Source organism: Equus quagga, chromosome 7, assembly GCF_021613505.1.
Source record: "Equus quagga isolate Etosha38 chromosome 7, UCLA_HA_Equagga_1.0, whole genome shotgun sequence".
NCBI lineage: Eukaryota > Metazoa > Chordata > Mammalia > Perissodactyla > Equidae > Equus > Equus quagga.
Window position 1 is genome coordinate 22,036,267 of NC_060273.1, and position 16,713 is coordinate 22,052,979.

At 55.3% G+C, this 16,713-nt stretch overlaps 3 protein-coding genes across 9 annotated transcripts in view; 2 read left to right on the forward strand and 1 right to left on the reverse strand.

Annotated features, from left to right (window-relative positions):
* CORO1A (coronin 1A) overlaps nt 1-1,723 on the reverse strand; it is a 38,638-nt gene extending 36,915 nt beyond the window's left edge. Inside the window, exon 1 of the mRNA XM_046668292.1 lies at nt 563-1,723. The gene's annotated coding sequence lies outside the window, so the exon portion shown is untranslated. The remainder of the gene's footprint in view (nt 1-562) is intronic.
* A 136-nt stretch (nt 1,724-1,859) lies between these two features.
* On the forward strand, nt 1,860-8,499 carry MAPK3 (mitogen-activated protein kinase 3). Its single transcript, XM_046666623.1, has 9 exons — nt 1,860-2,056; nt 3,096-3,278; nt 5,074-5,263; nt 5,448-5,564; nt 5,857-5,971; nt 6,366-6,497; nt 6,666-6,775; nt 6,868-7,022; nt 7,894-8,499. The coding sequence occupies exons 1-8, from the start codon at nt 1,875-1,877 to the stop codon at nt 6,988-6,990; spliced, it is 1,152 nt and encodes a 383-aa protein (XP_046522579.1). The 5' UTR covers nt 1,860-1,874; the 3' UTR covers nt 6,991-7,022; nt 7,894-8,499.
* Nucleotides 8,500-8,635: 136 nt separating this feature from the next.
* On the forward strand, nt 8,636-14,694 carry GDPD3 (glycerophosphodiester phosphodiesterase domain containing 3). Of its 7 annotated transcripts, XR_006889378.1 has the most exons (12): nt 8,636-9,307; nt 9,568-9,610; nt 9,846-9,981; nt 10,064-10,109; nt 10,268-10,386; nt 10,470-10,559; nt 10,895-11,028; nt 12,567-12,626; nt 12,732-12,783; nt 13,165-13,302; nt 13,841-14,218; nt 14,500-14,516. XR_006889378.1 is itself a non-coding variant. In XM_046666622.1 (11 exons), the coding sequence occupies exons 1-10, from the start codon at nt 8,803-8,805 to the stop codon at nt 14,171-14,173; spliced, it is 1,251 nt and encodes a 416-aa protein (XP_046522578.1). In that variant the 5' UTR covers nt 8,636-8,802; the 3' UTR covers nt 14,174-14,218; nt 14,500-14,694. The 7 variants fall into 7 exon arrangements, 3 of the variants coding, with proteins under 3 accessions (XP_046522578.1, XP_046522576.1, XP_046522577.1); XR_006889377.1 differs by having other exon boundaries at nt 13,165-14,218; nt 14,500-14,518; XR_006889375.1 differs by lacking the exon at nt 13,165-13,302 and having other exon boundaries at nt 14,500-14,515.
* Nucleotides 14,695-16,713: the final 2,019 nt, after the last annotated feature.

The following is a 16,713-nucleotide window of genomic DNA, read 5'->3' on the forward strand; positions in this document are numbered from 1 at the left end:
CTCCCTCCTCACTCTCTAGAAAGAATGATCTCATCCACTCTGAGTTCACACACCATTTATTACATCCACGTATCTTATATTAAATTGATTTATGTATGTGCATATTTCTCTTCAATAGATTAGAAACTCCATATGGAGAGAGGCCAGTGGGTAATCTGCCCAGGGTAACACAGCCAGTAAGTAGCAAAAAAGGGATTCTAACCCAGGTAATCTGGTTCCAGAGCGTTCTTGATGTTCACCACTATTTCATACTACATAGTAATCTTTCATCAGCCACAGTGCCTAGCTCAGAGCTTTGTACACAGTGCCATTCAATATCTTACCAAATGAATAACTAAAAAAACATTGACCTAATTAGCACCTCTTGAACCTTCACTGACTTGTGGGCTATTGGGAACCAGCAACTCAGCCTCATTAATCTGAATTAGAGTGCCTGGCCATAGATCTAATTATGAGCAATTTCAGAATCATAATTACTGGTCCATTTTGTCTCTTGATCTGTAATACATATAAGGACCAACTCCCAGCTTCTCAGGGAGAAAAAAACAACATGATTACTTACTGAAGCCTAGGAAACGTGCTTTTCTGAAGCTTCCACCTCACATCTTCACTGCGAACTGAGGGGGATGGACTTGATGCTCTCCGAGGGCCCTTTCTTCAGTTTTAACAGTCTATGATTCTGAGAGATGGCAATGGAATTAAAAAGAGCCTCTGCCTGTGTGTCAGAAGATATCATTTTGAGTCTCAGCTCTGTCTTTATTACAATGACCTTACCCAAGTTAGAGGCCCCAACTCTAATTTCCCTCCATAAAACTTGATTCACTCATTCAAAATTTTTGCGCGTCCAGGTGCCAGGCCTGGGGGAGGGGGGTTGGGGGGTGGTGTACAGTAATGAACAACACAGACATGAACCCTGCTCCTCCAGCTAAGAAAATCAGACGACACCTCTATTGTAGGGTTGTCCTAAGGAAGAAACTGAAGGTCAAAGTATGGTGTGAACTATGAAGTGCAGCACAGGATCAAAAGATGATCTTGACAGGATTCCAGTTTTGCCAAATACAAGGACAACAAAAATGTTACCTATTTTGCTGTTTTCGAGAAAAGCGTGATAGTGCAGTTTAACCAAACCCAGTCAACTTTGCATGCAGCTTTCTTGCCTCTCCCCTGCTTTCCATGTAAAGGTCAGCTGGGGTTATCTGTCCTGGGGGTACAGGCACTGCTCCGTTGCCGGCAGAGGCCAGATCCCTAGCCCACTCCCGCAGGCCTCTGTCCAAAACCCATCAGGCTGGGAGTCTGGACCCTGGGTTCTCCAGCTCTCCGTTGTCTGAGTGGCTCCAAGCCACCAGCCCCGGCTCGAGATTCAGCTTCCTCATCGGTGAAAGGCAGGCTACACCTGTGAAGAAGCCATCTCCTACAGCTACTGTGAAACACGGATAGGATCACTGAGCATCGGGCGGATCCTGGCTCAGGAAGTTCAGAGGGCTGGTGAGGGCTCCCTTAGGGTTCCATCTCGAGTTCTGGGCTGCTCCTCGGCAACCCGGCCCTGGTCCCAGCTCCAGCACTCACTTGCTGGATGGCTCGGGATGAGGTCACCCGGCGGCCCAACTGGCTGTTCTACATTCAGGGGGAGAGTCTGGACCGTCTCAAGACGGCCCTGGGGAGCTTCTAGCTTGACTGGAACAGACGGAGCCGGCAGGTGCGAGGGACCACGGCATTAGCGGCGAGAAAACCGGGCGCGCGCGGGTCACAAGACGGGCGCAGGGCGCGCGGGGGCGCGCGGGGGCGGGGCCTGGCGCGCGGCTCCGCGGGTGACAGGGCGGGCGGGAAGGGGCGGGGTCTCGGGCGGGGCCGCCGGCGGGAGGGGAGGAGTGGAGATGGCGGCGGCGGCGGCGGCGGCGGCGGCTCAGGGGGGCGGGGGCGGGGAGCCCCGGGGAGCTGATGGGGTTGGCCCGGGGGTCCCAGGGGAAGTGGAAGTAGTGAAGGGGCAGCCGTTCGACGTGGGGCCGCGGTACACGCAGCTGCAGTACATCGGCGAGGGCGCGTACGGCATGGTCAGGTGAGGGGGCGTTCCGGGGGGGGGGGCCCCGCGCGAGGGGGCAGGGAGGGGTGCTGAGTGCTCTCTGGGCCGTCGAGACTCCTAGCATCCCGAAGAGGCAGGGGCTCTTGGCGACTGGAGAGCGTCCCAGGGCGAGGGCCTTTGAGTGCTTCCTGGGGGAGGGGGCGCAGCGTATTCGAGGGAGAGAGGGCTTGGGGGCTTTGAACGACTATTCTAGAATGAAGGAGGGCCATCTGAGTACGTAGATGTGTGGGAGCTGTGGGGACCTTGGGCACTCTATAGACACGGGCTGAGGCGAAGAGAGTTAAGTATTCTTGGGGAGGAAATAGCCTGAAGTGGAGAATCAGCGAAGGACCCTTCTTTGGGGAGAGGATGCTTTGATTCCCCCCAGTGAGGCCTGCCAAGGAGTTTGGGAGAGAAGAGCTCAGGGCTGAGCAGGGTGGGGCAGGGCTTTGGGCCGGGGGCCAGGGGCCCAGTGAGCTATGAGGGGTCCGGCAGTGCCTCCCTGCAACTTCCAGGAGGGGTCTGTGAGTTCTCCCAGCCCCACTGTGTGGTCTGGGCCTTTGTTCATCCGGGAACAGCTCTGCTGCTTGGGTCTCTCACCCTGACACCAGTGCTTGCCTTATCCCTTTTCTCCAGTTCCTCCTATGACTCCCTCCTTCTCACTGTGTTTGCCTCACTGTACATCCTCCACTCATCTCCCACCTCCTAGACCTGTGTTGGGATGAGGGAGCCCATCCCATGGGGATGGAATGAGGGGTCAGGGCAACTATAATGGAAATGGTTGAGGAGAAGGGAAGCCAGTGGTCGGTCAGTCTCTTCCTCTGTTTGTGAAGTCACTGAAGGGCTGCCTGGCTAGTCCCCAGCTTTCTCCCTGGAGATCCCAGGCCTTCATAGCAGGAAGGAACCAGCATTGTTTATGACTTGGCCACAGCCCTCTCCTGCTCCCTTCTCTCCCTGCCAAGGCCTGGGTGGGGCCACCAGGCCTGGACTCCCCCTTTGTAAGGCCACACCGACACCACCTCTCTGTCCCTCTCAGCTCAGCTTACGACCATGTGCGCAAGACTCGAGTGGCCATCAAGAAAATCAGCCCCTTCGAGCATCAGACCTACTGCCAGCGCACGCTGCGGGAGATCCAGATCTTGCTGCGCTTCCACCATGAAAATGTCATTGGCATCCGAGACATTCTGCGGGCACCCACCCTGGAAGCCATGAGGGATGTGTATCCTTCACCTTGGCCAGATGGCTGGCCGGGCACAGCCTCAGAGCTGGGCTGGGAGAATGTTGGCTTTCTTTCTGTTTCCTTGTTCCCTACCACCCTCCAAAACAAACCCAGTACACGAAATTTTCCAGCAGAAAAGAGGCCACAGAATGTAAGAGGACCAGGAGGCCTCAGATGAATCCTGGCCTGCTGTAGCCATGCCGTGTGGCCTTGGGCAAGTCCATTCTCTCTGCTCTGCCTCAGTGAGGGCTGGGCAAGATGGTCTCTATGGGAGCTTTGTCTTCTGACCGCTACAATTCTGTGACGTAATCCAGCCTCTGCCCACAGTCAGTTCTTGTTTAACAGATGATGATTCTTTCCTCTCTGGGTCCTCAGACTGGAAGGAAGACAGCTGTCTTTTTTTGAGGACCTACTATGAGTCAGGTGCAGTGCATGCCAAGTGCTTTCACATTTCTTATTCTACCTCCCAACTGCCCTACGAGATGGGTCAATCAGCTTCATTTCAAAGATGAGCACCCTGAGGCTCAGAAGGCCTGAAATCAAGTGTTTCTGCCGCTGCCACCTCCCCTCCCCTAGATGAGAACCTGTCCTTCTTTCTCTGAGACTTTCTGCCCAGAGCCCCACCCCAGTTACCTGTGGACTTGAACCTTGCCCAGGGAGGGACAGCCTTGCCTTCGTAGCCCTCCCCCCAAATCGCTTTCCTGGCGTGTTGTCCACTTCCTGCCTGGCTCTGTTGTTAGCAGCTTGTAACACCCGCCACCTCCCCACCCCCACCTCCTCACTCCCAGTCCTCCACCCAAGAGTGGGGATTTGTACTGCAGTGTCTGCAGTCCCCACCACAAACTGTGGGCAGGAAATCTCCACGCTCACCCCCAGCTTGCTGTGTGACTGTAACCAAGTCACTGCATCTTGCTGGGCCTCTTCATCTGTAAAACACCAGGGTTGGTCCAGATGTTCTCAGAAGGCCCTTTTGAGGCTGATTCTAAACGACAATCCTGACTTATTCTTTCAGAAACAAGCCAAAAGACGTTTATTTATTTATGTTTAACCTTTGTTTTCTCCTAAAATATAAAAGGACATTTACTCCTCCATCTTCTGATGTGTGTCTAAGCACTCTTTGAGTAGGAGTGTGCTCTTGGGAGTTTCTCCTCATTTGTCTTGCACGAACTATTCCCATAAGGCAGGCATTTATTTTTAAGCAAACATTTATTGCATGCCAGATGATGTTCATACATTATCTCATTTAACCTTCTCAACAGCCATGTGGCTCAGGCATTTACAATAGCCATACCAGTTCATGTTTGCTGATCATTTACAATGTGGCAAGCACGGGGCTGGCTGCTTTACACAGGTCATTTCCTCTAATCTTCACAACTACTCTCTCAAGAACGGTTCTTCCCCCTGCTTTACAGATGAGGAAATGGAGGTGCAGACAGGTTGAGGTCCTGAAGCCCGTGAGCAGTGGAGTGGGGATCTCAGACACAGGCAGATTAACTCCAGAACTACTGCTCTTAACGGTGCAGTTCTCCTGCCTCCTGCAGTTTATTATCCCTCTTTTCCCAGTAGGGAAACTGAGGCCAGAGAGCTGAAGTGCTTTGCCCAGGGTCATCAGCTGAGGCCCTGAGCCACGCTGCTGAGCACTGGCCTTGCCCAGCCCCTCATGTGGGTGGGCTCATCTGGTGAGTCCCAGGGGTGCCAGCTGGAAGAGATGTGAAGCCTGCTCACCAGAACCTGTTCTTCTTAACCAAGTGCCTCCTGCTACCCCCACCCGGGGGGTCTCCGGTGCCATCCTCAGCTACATTGTGCAGGACCTGATGGAGACAGACCTGTACAAGTTGCTCAAAAGCCAGCAGCTGAGCAACGACCACATCTGCTATTTCCTTTACCAGATCCTTCGGGGCCTCAAGTATATCCACTCAGCCAATGTGCTCCACCGGGATTTAAAACCCTCCAACCTGCTCATCAACACCACCTGTGACCTTAAGGTCAGAGGGTTAGGTGCCTGTCCCCTCCTCCCCTGGCGTCTGGGGCTTGAAGGTGACCAGTAGCCCCCATGGGTAGGAGAGTATCACAAGCAAGGGGAACAGCATGGGCAGAGGCATGGCAATACGATTACATGGGCTGGGGCGGCCTTGAACACCAAGCTTAGCAGCCTGGGTTGGATTCTAGATCTGCGATTTTGGCCTTGCCCGGATCGCCGATCCTGAGCACGACCACACCGGCTTCCTGACAGAATACGTGGCCACTCGCTGGTACCGGGCCCCAGAAATCATGCTTAACTCCAAGGTATGGGGTTCACCACTTCTGAAGGGAAGGGGCCAGATCCCTTTTAGAAAGCGCTGGAGCCACCCCTGAGCCAGGCACTGAGTCCCATGATGCAGGAAGTCTACCCCCTGGGCCTGGTCACACTACTCTAGTCCTTGGGCTCTGGAAAGAAGCTGAGCATTAGCTCTTCTGGGCTTCTGCCCTCTGCCTTCCTGGCTGTCGTTGAATCTAGGTTGGGGGTGGTAGCTTGGCCCAAACAACAGGGCCCTTTTGAGGCTGGTCCAGGAGCCCACCACTTTCTCCTCCTCCCCAGGGCTATACCAAGTCCATCGACATCTGGTCTGTGGGTTGCATTTTGGCTGAGATGCTTTCCAACCGGCCCATATTCCCTGGCAAGCACTACCTGGACCAGCTCAACCACATTCTGGGTGAGAGGGGCCTGGCCAGTGGAGTGGGAGGGAGATTAGTTTATCAGAAGTGAGATTTCTTTAGGGTCAGGGTGAGTGAGTCTTCAGGAATTGAATCAGGGATACCATCACGTATGGAGCCTGTAAAGCATCTCACAGTATTTCAGTGAGGTATAGATACCATCCCGACTTGATAGATGGGAAAAGCAAGTCTACACCCCACACTTAGGAAGTGCTGGAGCTGGGGTTTAACCTAGGACTGCCCGAATCCAGACCCCTTGCTTTTCACCACCATAGTATTGGCTGGGCGGGAACTGTCAGGGCCTGGAGTTGATTGGTGGGGGCTCTTGTTCCTGGGTCCTTCTGTTCCCAGAAAGGAGAGGAGATTTCTCACCATCACCTGCCTTACCCACAGGTATCCTCGGTTCCCCATCCCAGGAGGACCTGAATTGTATCATCAACATGAAGGCTCGAAACTACCTACAGTCTCTGCCCTCTAAGACCAAGGTGGCCTGGGCCAAGCTTTTCCCCAAGTCAGACTCCAAAGGTGAGAGAAACATGGGGGCTGATGTGGGATAAAAACTAGGTGCACAGGAGGGTACGTGAGCCCAACAGCTGCCTGAGTAGACAAACCCCTGGGCATGGAGAAACAAAGTAATGCCTCTGGGAGCTCCTCTGGCCTTCCCTTTGACCCCTGACTCCTGCCCTTCACTAGCCCTTGACCTGCTGGACCGGATGTTGACCTTTAACCCCAACAAACGGATCACAGTGGAGGAAGCGCTGGCTCACCCCTACCTGGAGCAGTACTATGACCCAACGGATGAGGTGGGTCAGCCACCAGGAGCAGGGCTGGCAGATAGGTGGATGGGTAGGCACCCTCAGTACCTGGCCTGAGCCTTACTTCTTTGCCACCCCAGCCAGTGGCGGAAGAACCTTTCACCTTTGACATGGAGCTGGATGATCTACCAAAGGAGCGGCTGAAGGAGCTCATCTTCCAGGAAACAGCCCGCTTCCAGCCTGGGGTGCTGGAGGCCCCCTAACCTAGACAGATGCCTCTGCTCCCTGGGGCCTGGTGAGTGCTCCCCACCGCCCACGCACAGATTCACCCTGATACCAGGGTCCCCAACACGTCTCCATACAGTCACAAGCTTGCTCACGCCCACGATCCATGTGTATGGTGGCAACAGAAGGGCCCAGAGCCTGCCCAGGCCACAGACCTGAGGTCCGCCAGTTCTTCATGTCCTTTCTCCTCTATCTCAGCCCCAAATGTCTCCCGCCTGTTAACACCCTGCATCCTCCAGCCCCAATAGCCATTGCAGACCCTCGGAGGTCACTGAGGGCCCCTCTCACCTGTCTGAGGAACAGAGCCAGATTTTGGCTCTCCCAGTATGGGCAGAGAGGCAGGTGGGGCAGTCATTGTTGTGGGAGGAGCCAGCAGCACCCAGCCTGACCCAGATGCTTTTTCACACCTGGTGCCCAGGTCAGCAGTTCACATACCTTTGGGGGACCCTGCTGTGCCTGCACCCACCCACACTGCCCTCTTTTCCTCCTCTAGTCTCCTCTCTGTCTTTGGCCAGCTGTGGCCTGCTAGAAGGAAGGCAGACACACCTGGGTTCAAACCCTAGTTCTGACACTTGATAAGAGCTCCATGATATTGTACAAGACACCTCACCTCTCTCTGCCTCTGTTTCCTGGAGACAGTCTTGATAAGGAGAGCAAACACAGAGCACTAAGCATTGTTCTAAGAGGTTGACATGTATTAACTCATTTAATTCTTATAGCAGTACCTTGAGATAGGTACTAATGTCATCCCCATTTACAGATAAGGAAACCGAGACACATCCCACTTACCTGTGAGGATGAAATGAGAAATCTGAGGTCAGGGCTCTGGCAGGTCCTCCTGTGGGTGCTAATGTTCCTTTCCGGCCTGCCTTTTTGTTTAGGCCCTGCCTCCTGACTGTCCCTCCCCTGCCGGACTGTTAGAAAATGGACACTGCGCCCAGCCCAGACCCCGGCAGCCCAGGTCAGGGCAGAGGGTGGGCCTGGCCCCCTCCCCTTGCTTTGCTCAGGCCTCCCACTTCAGGCAGGCCAGGGTTCCCTCCATCCCCCCCACTCCCAGGACCTGAGAGGCTCAGGTGGCCCCAAAGCAATTCCCCTCTGCTGCTCTGCCTTCGTCTACCCCAGCTATCCCAGTCTCTGGTACTTCTGGAATCACACAGCTCTGGCTGCCCCGGGACCTACTGAGGGGCAGTGGGGGATGGGGAATGAGGGACACTGAGTAGGGATTCAGGGCAAACCCTGCCTGACTCACCTCATTAAAACCCCACCCCATTTTCCTTGAAGGAACATTCCTAAGACTCAAGGATTAGTATCCCTGAGGAGTAGGGCCTGGACCTGAACCCCTTTCCCGAAGCTGCCCCATCTAACACTCCCCGCTGCTTCTGTGTGTGGGTGAACAGAAGTGGAGATGGGGGCCCGTGGAGAGCCCAGTGCCCCTGCCCACCCCCTGTGCCTGTATCTAATATATAAATATAGAGATGTGGATGATGGCCTTGGCTCTTTCTGTGTTCGCCGATGCCCTGACCCTAACCATTGCTGCTTTGAGGACTGACTCTCTGGGCCAGCTGCTTCCCGTCTGTGGCTTCACCCAGCCCTAGTTACCTTTGGCTCCCCAGTTGGCTAGGGTTGAGGATGGCGGTGTAAGGAGCTCCAGACTCCTGGACAGAGTGGAGTCAATTTTCCCTTTAGTCACTGTTTTCTCCCCTCTCTGATGGCTTCCCGTCTAACAGGCTGAGGGTGATTTGGGGTTGACTCAGGGGCACCTTACACCCCCCCCCCCGCATTTTCTGGAAATGGCAAGGGGCAGTGTGTTGTATACTCTGGCCACACACACCAGTGGGAGGGGGAATGTTATGGCAGATCTGGTGTTGGGGGACTTGATTGCCCACTGTGGCCAAGGACAGAGGGGTGCTGGGATCTATGAAGGGTCTCGGGGTATGAGGGCCACAGCTGCCTGGCCTCTGCTCCTGCCTCTACCCCATCCCCAGCTGAGCCCTGCAGCCTGGCCCCAGGCCAGCAGCAGGCTCAGCAGGTCCCAGGGGCGTGGTAGCAGCCAGCGGTGGAGCCAGCCTATATCGGCAAGGCAGTCAGAGAGGCAGCATAGTCCATCGGGAACAGCTGAGCTCACTGCAGTCAGTGCCTGGAGAGGAAGCATGGCCATGAGCCCTCTGCTGTACTACGCCTTGCCTGCCCTGGGCAGCTATGTTGTGATCTCCATGTTCTTCCTGCGCCGGCCTCACCTGCTGCACACACCCTGGGTCCCAGCCTTCTTTCCCCGCCTAGGGGCCCACCGGGGAGGTAAGCTGGGCAGGGGTAGGATGAGAGGGTAGCGGCTACTGAAGGTGGAGTGATGATAGCAAGACAGGAGCCACGGTAGACAGCAGGTCCAGGGGGTGGGATGTTAGAGGGCAGAGACCAAGGTCGGAGTGGAGCAGGGTGGTGGAGCAGGATGTAGAATGGGAAAGAAGTTCAACTTGGGCTGACTAGGGGTGATGAGGCAGGGGTGGGGGAAGGAGGGAGGCCAGGCCCCAGGGACCCACCCCAGCTGCCCCACACAGGATCTGGAGAGCGGCTGGAGAACACCATGGAGGCCATGGAGAAGTGAGTGCACCTGCCTGGCCCAGCTGCCGGGTAAGGTTGTGCTAGTTGAACACTACATGACACCAAAGGGTGCCATTCACTTCCTAGTCTGAGTGACTGGAGCTCCCTGGAGGTGTGTGGTGTACAGCCTGCACATCCCACCTTGAACTCTGCCCCACGCTCCCCAAACCTCCCCACCACCCCACGGTCTGGCCCGTCCCCATCCCCCTCCCACCACTGACCTTCGCTCCCTTAGCTCCGTGGCCCAGCGAGCAGACCTCCTGGAGCTCGACTGCCAGCTGACACGGGATGGCGTAGTGGTGGTATCGCATGATGAGAACCTGTCCCGCCAGTCAGGTGTAAATAGGGATGTGGGCAGCCTGGACTTTGAGGTGAGCCCTGCCCTCACTGTACCCAGAGAGCCACCACGCCTCCATGCGTGCGTCCTGGTGACATGCTCCCTGCTTTCCCCAGGAGCTGCCCCTCTACAAGGAAGAGCTGGAAGTGTACTTCTCACCAGGTGAGACCATGGGCTGTGAGCCCAGGGCTGAGCCAGCCCCACTGGGGTCATGGCGTCAACCTCTTGCCCTCTCTTCTCTGGGACTTGCCCCCCTCCCTCTGGGTTCCCACCCTTATCCCACCAATCCTTTTCTGATCCCTATTTCTACAACCCCCCAGGCCACTTTGCACATGGGTCAGACCGGCATATGACACGTCTGGAGGACGTGTTCCAGAGGTTCCCTCGGATGCCCATGAGCTTGGAGGTCAAAGGGGAAAATGTAGAGCTCATTCACAAGGTGGTGCTGCAGACAGGAGCGGGCGGGGCTCAGGGCTGGAGAGAAGCCTGACTCTCCCCTTGGTTTCCTCCTCCTCCTCCCAGATAGCAGGCCTGGTGACGCGATTTGACCGCTGTGAAATCACCATCTGGGCCTCGGAGAAGAGTTCAATTATGAAGAAGTGCAGGGCTGCCGTGAGTCCCTGTTCCCTCCCTGCTCCCCACCTCCCCCCAGCCTCAGAGGCCTAGGCTGGGAGGGGCCTGGGCGTTCTGGAGGAACTGGCCCTGTGTAGGGTCTCCGAGAGTAGGATTGGGAGAAGTGGGGTGGTGGGGAAAGTGTGTGAGCAGAGGCCTGCTGGTGGGCACGGGCAAGTGCACTTAGGCCCAGAATACCCGGCCCAGACGGGGCTCTGATCCTGCACATGGTTGGGCTTCCTGAATGTCTAAAACTGTTTCCCCTGAAGGCCAAGCCTCTCCTCTGCTTCCTCAGGAGAGACTGATCCCCCTTCTTCCTTCCCCTTGCCTCCCAGAACCCCGAGATGCCGTTCTCCTTCACAATAAGCCGAGGATTCCGGTTGCTGCTGCTCTATTACCTGGGGCTGCTGCCCTTCATCCCAATCCCTGAGAGGTTCCTCATCTGCTTCTTGCCTACCATCATCAACAGGTACCCACAGGGCCCCGTCTCCCTTCTTCATCCCCTCCCAGACCTCTGGCTGTTTCTGGCTTCAGAAAAACACCCACCACCTCAAACCCCATTGGACAGGGTCCCTTTTGGAACGGGAGACCCAGTGTCCCCAGCTCCCTGGCTACCCTCAAGGATAACCCCCAGGGTACTTTGAAGACACTGGTTCTCACCCAGCATTCATGAATACTAAGGGGGCCATGAACCCCCTGTAATTCTATGAAAATGTGTGTTGATGTGGATGGAGTTTTGGGACAGAGTTATTATTCATCCATTCATCTGACAAATATTTATTGAATGCCTATTCTGTTCCAGGTGGAGTTACACTAGTAAATAAGACCAGTGTGGGTGGGGTAAGACGCTCTGTGAACTTACAGTCTGGCAGGGGAGACAGCTATTAATTAATTATAGCATCACTCGGATTCTCAAAAGGAAAAGCAAGCATTTTCTGCTGGAAGACAAGGATTAACAAAGTAACAGCTGGGTCAAGTATCAGGAATTTGGATACTTCGCCAGCTCTCAGGCCTGGCTCCTCCCTTTGCTTTCTGAGAACTCTATGGCCGCCCCCAGCGCTTTCTGCTCCCCTCTGTTGTCCTTGCTAGTCCCAACAATCCCTTGCTACCAAGACATCATTGTACTACAAAATTTTGTATACATAACTTTTTTTTTTTTGAGGAAGATTAGCCCTGAGCTAACATCTGCCGCCAATCCTCCTCTTTTTGCTGAGGAAGACTGGCCCTGAGCTCACATCCGTGCCCATCTTCCTCTACTTTATATGCGGGATGCCTACCACAGCATAGCTTGATGAGCGGTGCCATGTCCGCACCCAGGATCCAAACTGGCGAACCCCGGGCCACCAAAGTAGAGTATGCAAACTTAACCGCTGCGCCTCCAGGCCGGCCCCTACGTAACTTTTTATACATGGTTTACAAAGTGTTTTTACATCCTTTAGTTTATTGGAGTTTTACCTTGTAGCACCCCCAGGATACAGGAATCATGACCGCCATAGTACCATGGAGAATGGGAGGCTCAGAGAGGTTCTGTAATTTGTCCAAGGTCACACAGCAAAGCCTGCCCTTGGACATTGTAAAGGGCCTCTAAAGTCACCCCTGGAGTGGGACAGTTTGGGGCAAGTAGCCAATCCGTTAAACACTGTCTGGTCTCAGAAAGCTGGACCAGCCCAACCAGGAAGATTCCATGTCCAGCTTGGGAATCAAGCTGGGTGCTGGTGGTCCTGGCCCACTATGGATTTGGTGTGTGACCTTGGGCAAGTCACTTTAGCTCTCAAAGACTCAGTTTTCTCTTCTGTAAAATGGTGAGGCAAGGGGCACACCTTCAAAGCATGGAGTCAAGGGTATGGGAGTAGGATCTCACTGCACAATGGGTGAATTGTCCTCTGGGAAACTGTGAAGGCTCTTCTAGAGGGGGCAGGGTTATACTAGTCGGGGTCACTGCCACCCCACCCACCCCTGTGACCGAGAGACCCCCAAGGGGCTGACTACAACACCACCTCTCCACAGGACCTACTTCCCATTTTCCTCCCCTGGGCTGAACCAGCTGGCTGCCGTGCTTTCCAAATGGTGAGGTGGGCGAGAAGGTTGGGTGGAGTGTCCCCACAAGCCCTGCCACTGCCCTTCTCCTTGGTCCCCTCTCATCATGGTCTTTGCCACCCCTCTCCCCACCAGGTTCATCATGAGGAAAAGTCTGATCCAACACCTGGAGCAGCGAGGGGTGCAGGTAATGCTTGCCGCCCCCCGTAAGTGCGCGGTTCAGCACGGGCCTAGCACAGCATTCCAATCATAGCTCTGCCACTGACTAGCTGGGGCAGTTGGGGAGGTCACCTTCTGAGTCTTGGTTTCTTTGTCTGTAAAATAGAGATGATGGTATATTTAAGTGTTCTGGATATGTAACTGGTACGTAGTAAGGGCTTGATAAATGTCAGCCATGCTGCTGCTGCTGATGTATTGAAGTGTCCTGATCCCTGATGAGGGGGGCAGGGGAAAGAGCAGAGAAGTGAAAAACCAGCCCAGCCCACTGCCTCCCTCTCTCCTGGGCCTCATCAGCTTTGACCAGGTCATTTAATTAGCAAACCTTTGTTGAGAACGCACTGCATTCCAGGCCCTGTGATACCGGGGACAGAGCATGGAGCTTACCATCAAGGGCAGAGGAAGGAAATGAAGAAGGTCATCGCGGGGGTGATGAGTGGACAGAAAGGAAACAGTGCTGTGTGGGGTTAGAGAAGGCCTTCTGGAAGAAGTGAGGAGCTGGCTCATGGGGAGGGGAAAGGAAGAGCATGAGATGGTAGGAGGTAGGAGGCTCAGCGTGTGGGAAGGCCAGGAGGAATAAGAGGCCATGGCAGTCCGAGGAACTGAGACGGGTTCTGCCAGGCTGCAGTTGAGGAAGCAGCGCAAGGGGCGCTAGAGGAGGCAGCAGAGGCCGAGGCGGGCAGCTGGTGCACCTCAGTGAGGAGCCTCGACTTCAGCCCAAAGGGAGGGGAAGCTTTTGAGGGGCTTAAGCAGGGAGAGACCTGATCCAGTTGAGGTTTGTTGAGTGAGGGTCACTCCAGCCACCATGTGGAGATGGGATTGTGGGGCCAGTGTGGAAGTAGAGTCTCATTAGGAGGCTGAGGCTGCCAGTGACAGGACTTTGGCTTGGGTGGCAGCAGTGGGGATGGATGGGAGAGTTAGCCCACAGACAGGCCAGGACTCGACCACTGATTAGATGTGGGGCGAGGGAGGCCTGGGGATGACATAGGTCTTTCCGATCAGCCCTCTCACTCTGCGGGTCTTCACAGCTCTTGGAGGTTGGACCGTCACTCTCATTTGTCACATTAAGAAAGCAAGAGGTCCAGTGACTTGCCCAGGGTACAAATACTACGACTGCCTGCCTCACTACCCACAAGAGGGGACTCAGGAGGCAGGAAGATGCAGAGCCGCAGCAGATGCGGGCAGGCTGGGCGGCACTGATCACTGGTAAACCTTCCGCAACTGGCTCTCCGGAAAAAAACACAGCACCCTAATTTGAGCATTGGATAATTTTCCTGCTGTATATATTCCCACAGTGGCCAATTTCAGGCTGCCAACATGAAGTCACTGAACACAGAGTTGAGAAGCACACCATTATATAGTATTTCTATCTTATACATTCAACAGACATAACCTCCAGAGCACAGGTAATTGTAAAATGTAGTAAAATAATTAGGAAGTGATGAGTTTTGGGGATCTATTACCTTTGTTTTTAATATAATTTATTGACTTGTAGATTTATATAATTTAGTATTTAATAATGGCTGTTTTTAATAACCAGTTTACAAAATTCCTGAAAACTTAGCAATTTACTTCAGCATACCACTGCTGGGGGCTCTCCACAGAGGAGAACTCCCACCATCTGGATGTAAGGGGGAGTTCCAGGTAAAGTTGTGTGGAAACTACAAGCCTATCCCTCCCCACTCAGGTGATATTTTGGTGCCTTAATGAAGAGTCAGATTTTGAAGTGGCCTTCAGCTTGGGGGCCACTGGCGTCATGACCGATTACCCCACAGCCTTGAGGCGCTACCTGGACAACCAACGAGCAGCTGCCAGGGCCTCCTAAGCCTGGTGCCCTCTCCCTCTCTTCTATTTCTCTTCCCCAATAAATATTTTCTTTTCAGTCATGTCTTTGTGCTTGGGGGACAGAGTTGGGGAGATCCTAGACTGCAAAGATGGCAGTTTAGGGCAGACGAGGCCAGCCTAGGGCCAGAGTCTGGGCCCCTAACCAGCCTGACCCACTGGTTCCACCACATTCCAGACCTAGAGTAGAACCACACCCTGTGGCAGCCTGGCCTCCACTCTCCTCAGGAATGTCCCTTGCAGGAGCAAGGCCCCTTACCCCTTCAGAGCCACAGATAATGATTCCATTCTCCTGAGGCCACTAAGAGCCCCAGGCACACAGCAAGGGGCTTGACTTGCCCCTGTGGGCCTGTCAGCTGGCTGCAGAGGGTGGGGATGGCTGGGACAGCGCCCAGGTGCTTCCTCAGACATTCCAACCTTCCATTCCCGGGTCTCCTACTCCAGACCCCAAATTCCTCAGCCCTTTCCAGCCCGCGTACTTTATTCATTTAATGAATGACGTATTTCACAAAAAGTAGTCGTTTATTGACTACTCTAGGCCAGGCTGGGGAGTGGGGCCACTGCAGGGAACAAGACTAGTATGGCAGACGTGTTTAAACAGACATTTTCAACTGAGTTCAGAGGTGAGAAAGAGAAAGGAGGAAGACCACAACAGACATGTAACCCTGCCTGGAAGGCAGGGACAACAGAGAAGGCTGCCTGAAGGAGGTGATGCTCAACAGTAGGAGCTGGCTTGTTCTGAGGCTCTGGCTCCCAGGGGAATGACACAGATGGACACCTTTAGCTCTTCCATTCCAAGAGTCTGTGCCTGGTGCTATGGCAAAGTCCGTGGAATCAGACAAAAGTGAGAATCCTGACTTTGCCTCTTACTAGCTGGTTAACTTCCGGAGAGCCGCTACACCTCTCTGAACCTCAGTTCCCCGGTAAAAATGGGAACAATAGCAGAAGCTGCTTCATAGGATTGCTGCAGGGATTAAGAGAGAGGGGCACCGGCGGCGGGTAAACGCAGATAGTTGACTATTTCCCGGGGGCGTGCGTCCAAACGCCATCCTCCTCCTAAACCCACACGAGGTCAGGAACCTCAGATCCTTGCCCCCTCAAGGACCGCGGGACGCCAGGGCGGCCGGCCGCCCGGGTTACCGGCCGCAGCCGCATTTCCGGGCCGGCGGGAGCCGGGAGCAGGGGGAAGGGCAGCCCAGGCCCGCACCGGCCGCTGTGTGACGCGCCCCCTCATTTGCATGCTGCGCGCCGATTGGCCGCGGCGGCCGCCGGGACCAAAGGCCGGCCCCCTCCCCCTCCCGCCGCAGCCGCGGCAGCAGCTGGTCTCGGTGTAAACAAGTCGCGGCGGCTGCGATCCTGGGCCGGGGGGTGGGGGGGACGGCGCCCACCAGGAGCGCCCCCTACACCCAGGCCAGGCCACCTCGGCGGACCGGGCCCCCGCGCGCCCAGGCGAGGTGAGGCCCGCATCGTCAGCGCTGCGCGTCGCCCCGCGCCCGCGCCCAGCCAGCGAGGACTGTCCCCTTCCCCCGGCGCCCGCCCCCCACCCCTACGCTCCAGGTGAGCCCCGGGGTGTCAGGTAAGGTTCCTCGATGCAGGTAAGATCTCCTCGACATAGACGAGGCCTCAGCGTCCCCGGATAAGAGCCCCTCTTCTCATTGAGGCCTCCTGCCTTCTCCAGGTGAGGGACCCTCTCCCCAGGTGAACTCCCTGTATGAAGCCCCCCCCTTTGCCCAGCAGTTCAGATGAGGTCCTAGGGACCATCCAATTCCTAACCCCTCCATGCTCCCCCTAAACGAAGAACTGACGGCTCATCCATGCTAAAGCCCCTTCCTCCGACTTCAATTGCCAGGCCAGCAGGGGTGGGGCTGAAAGCAGGTGGGTGACTCATCCTGTGCTCCTCCTAGCCTCAGTTTCCCTATTGATGCAACTCCAGGCCTCCTCAGTGAGTCAAAACGGAGATGGTAGTAGCCCCTGGAGAGGCTGCTGGCTCTGGGGAGAGGAGACAGCAGCCAAGTGTGACAGAGTCCCAGTGGCCCTGGGTGTGCTTGTATGTGTGTGG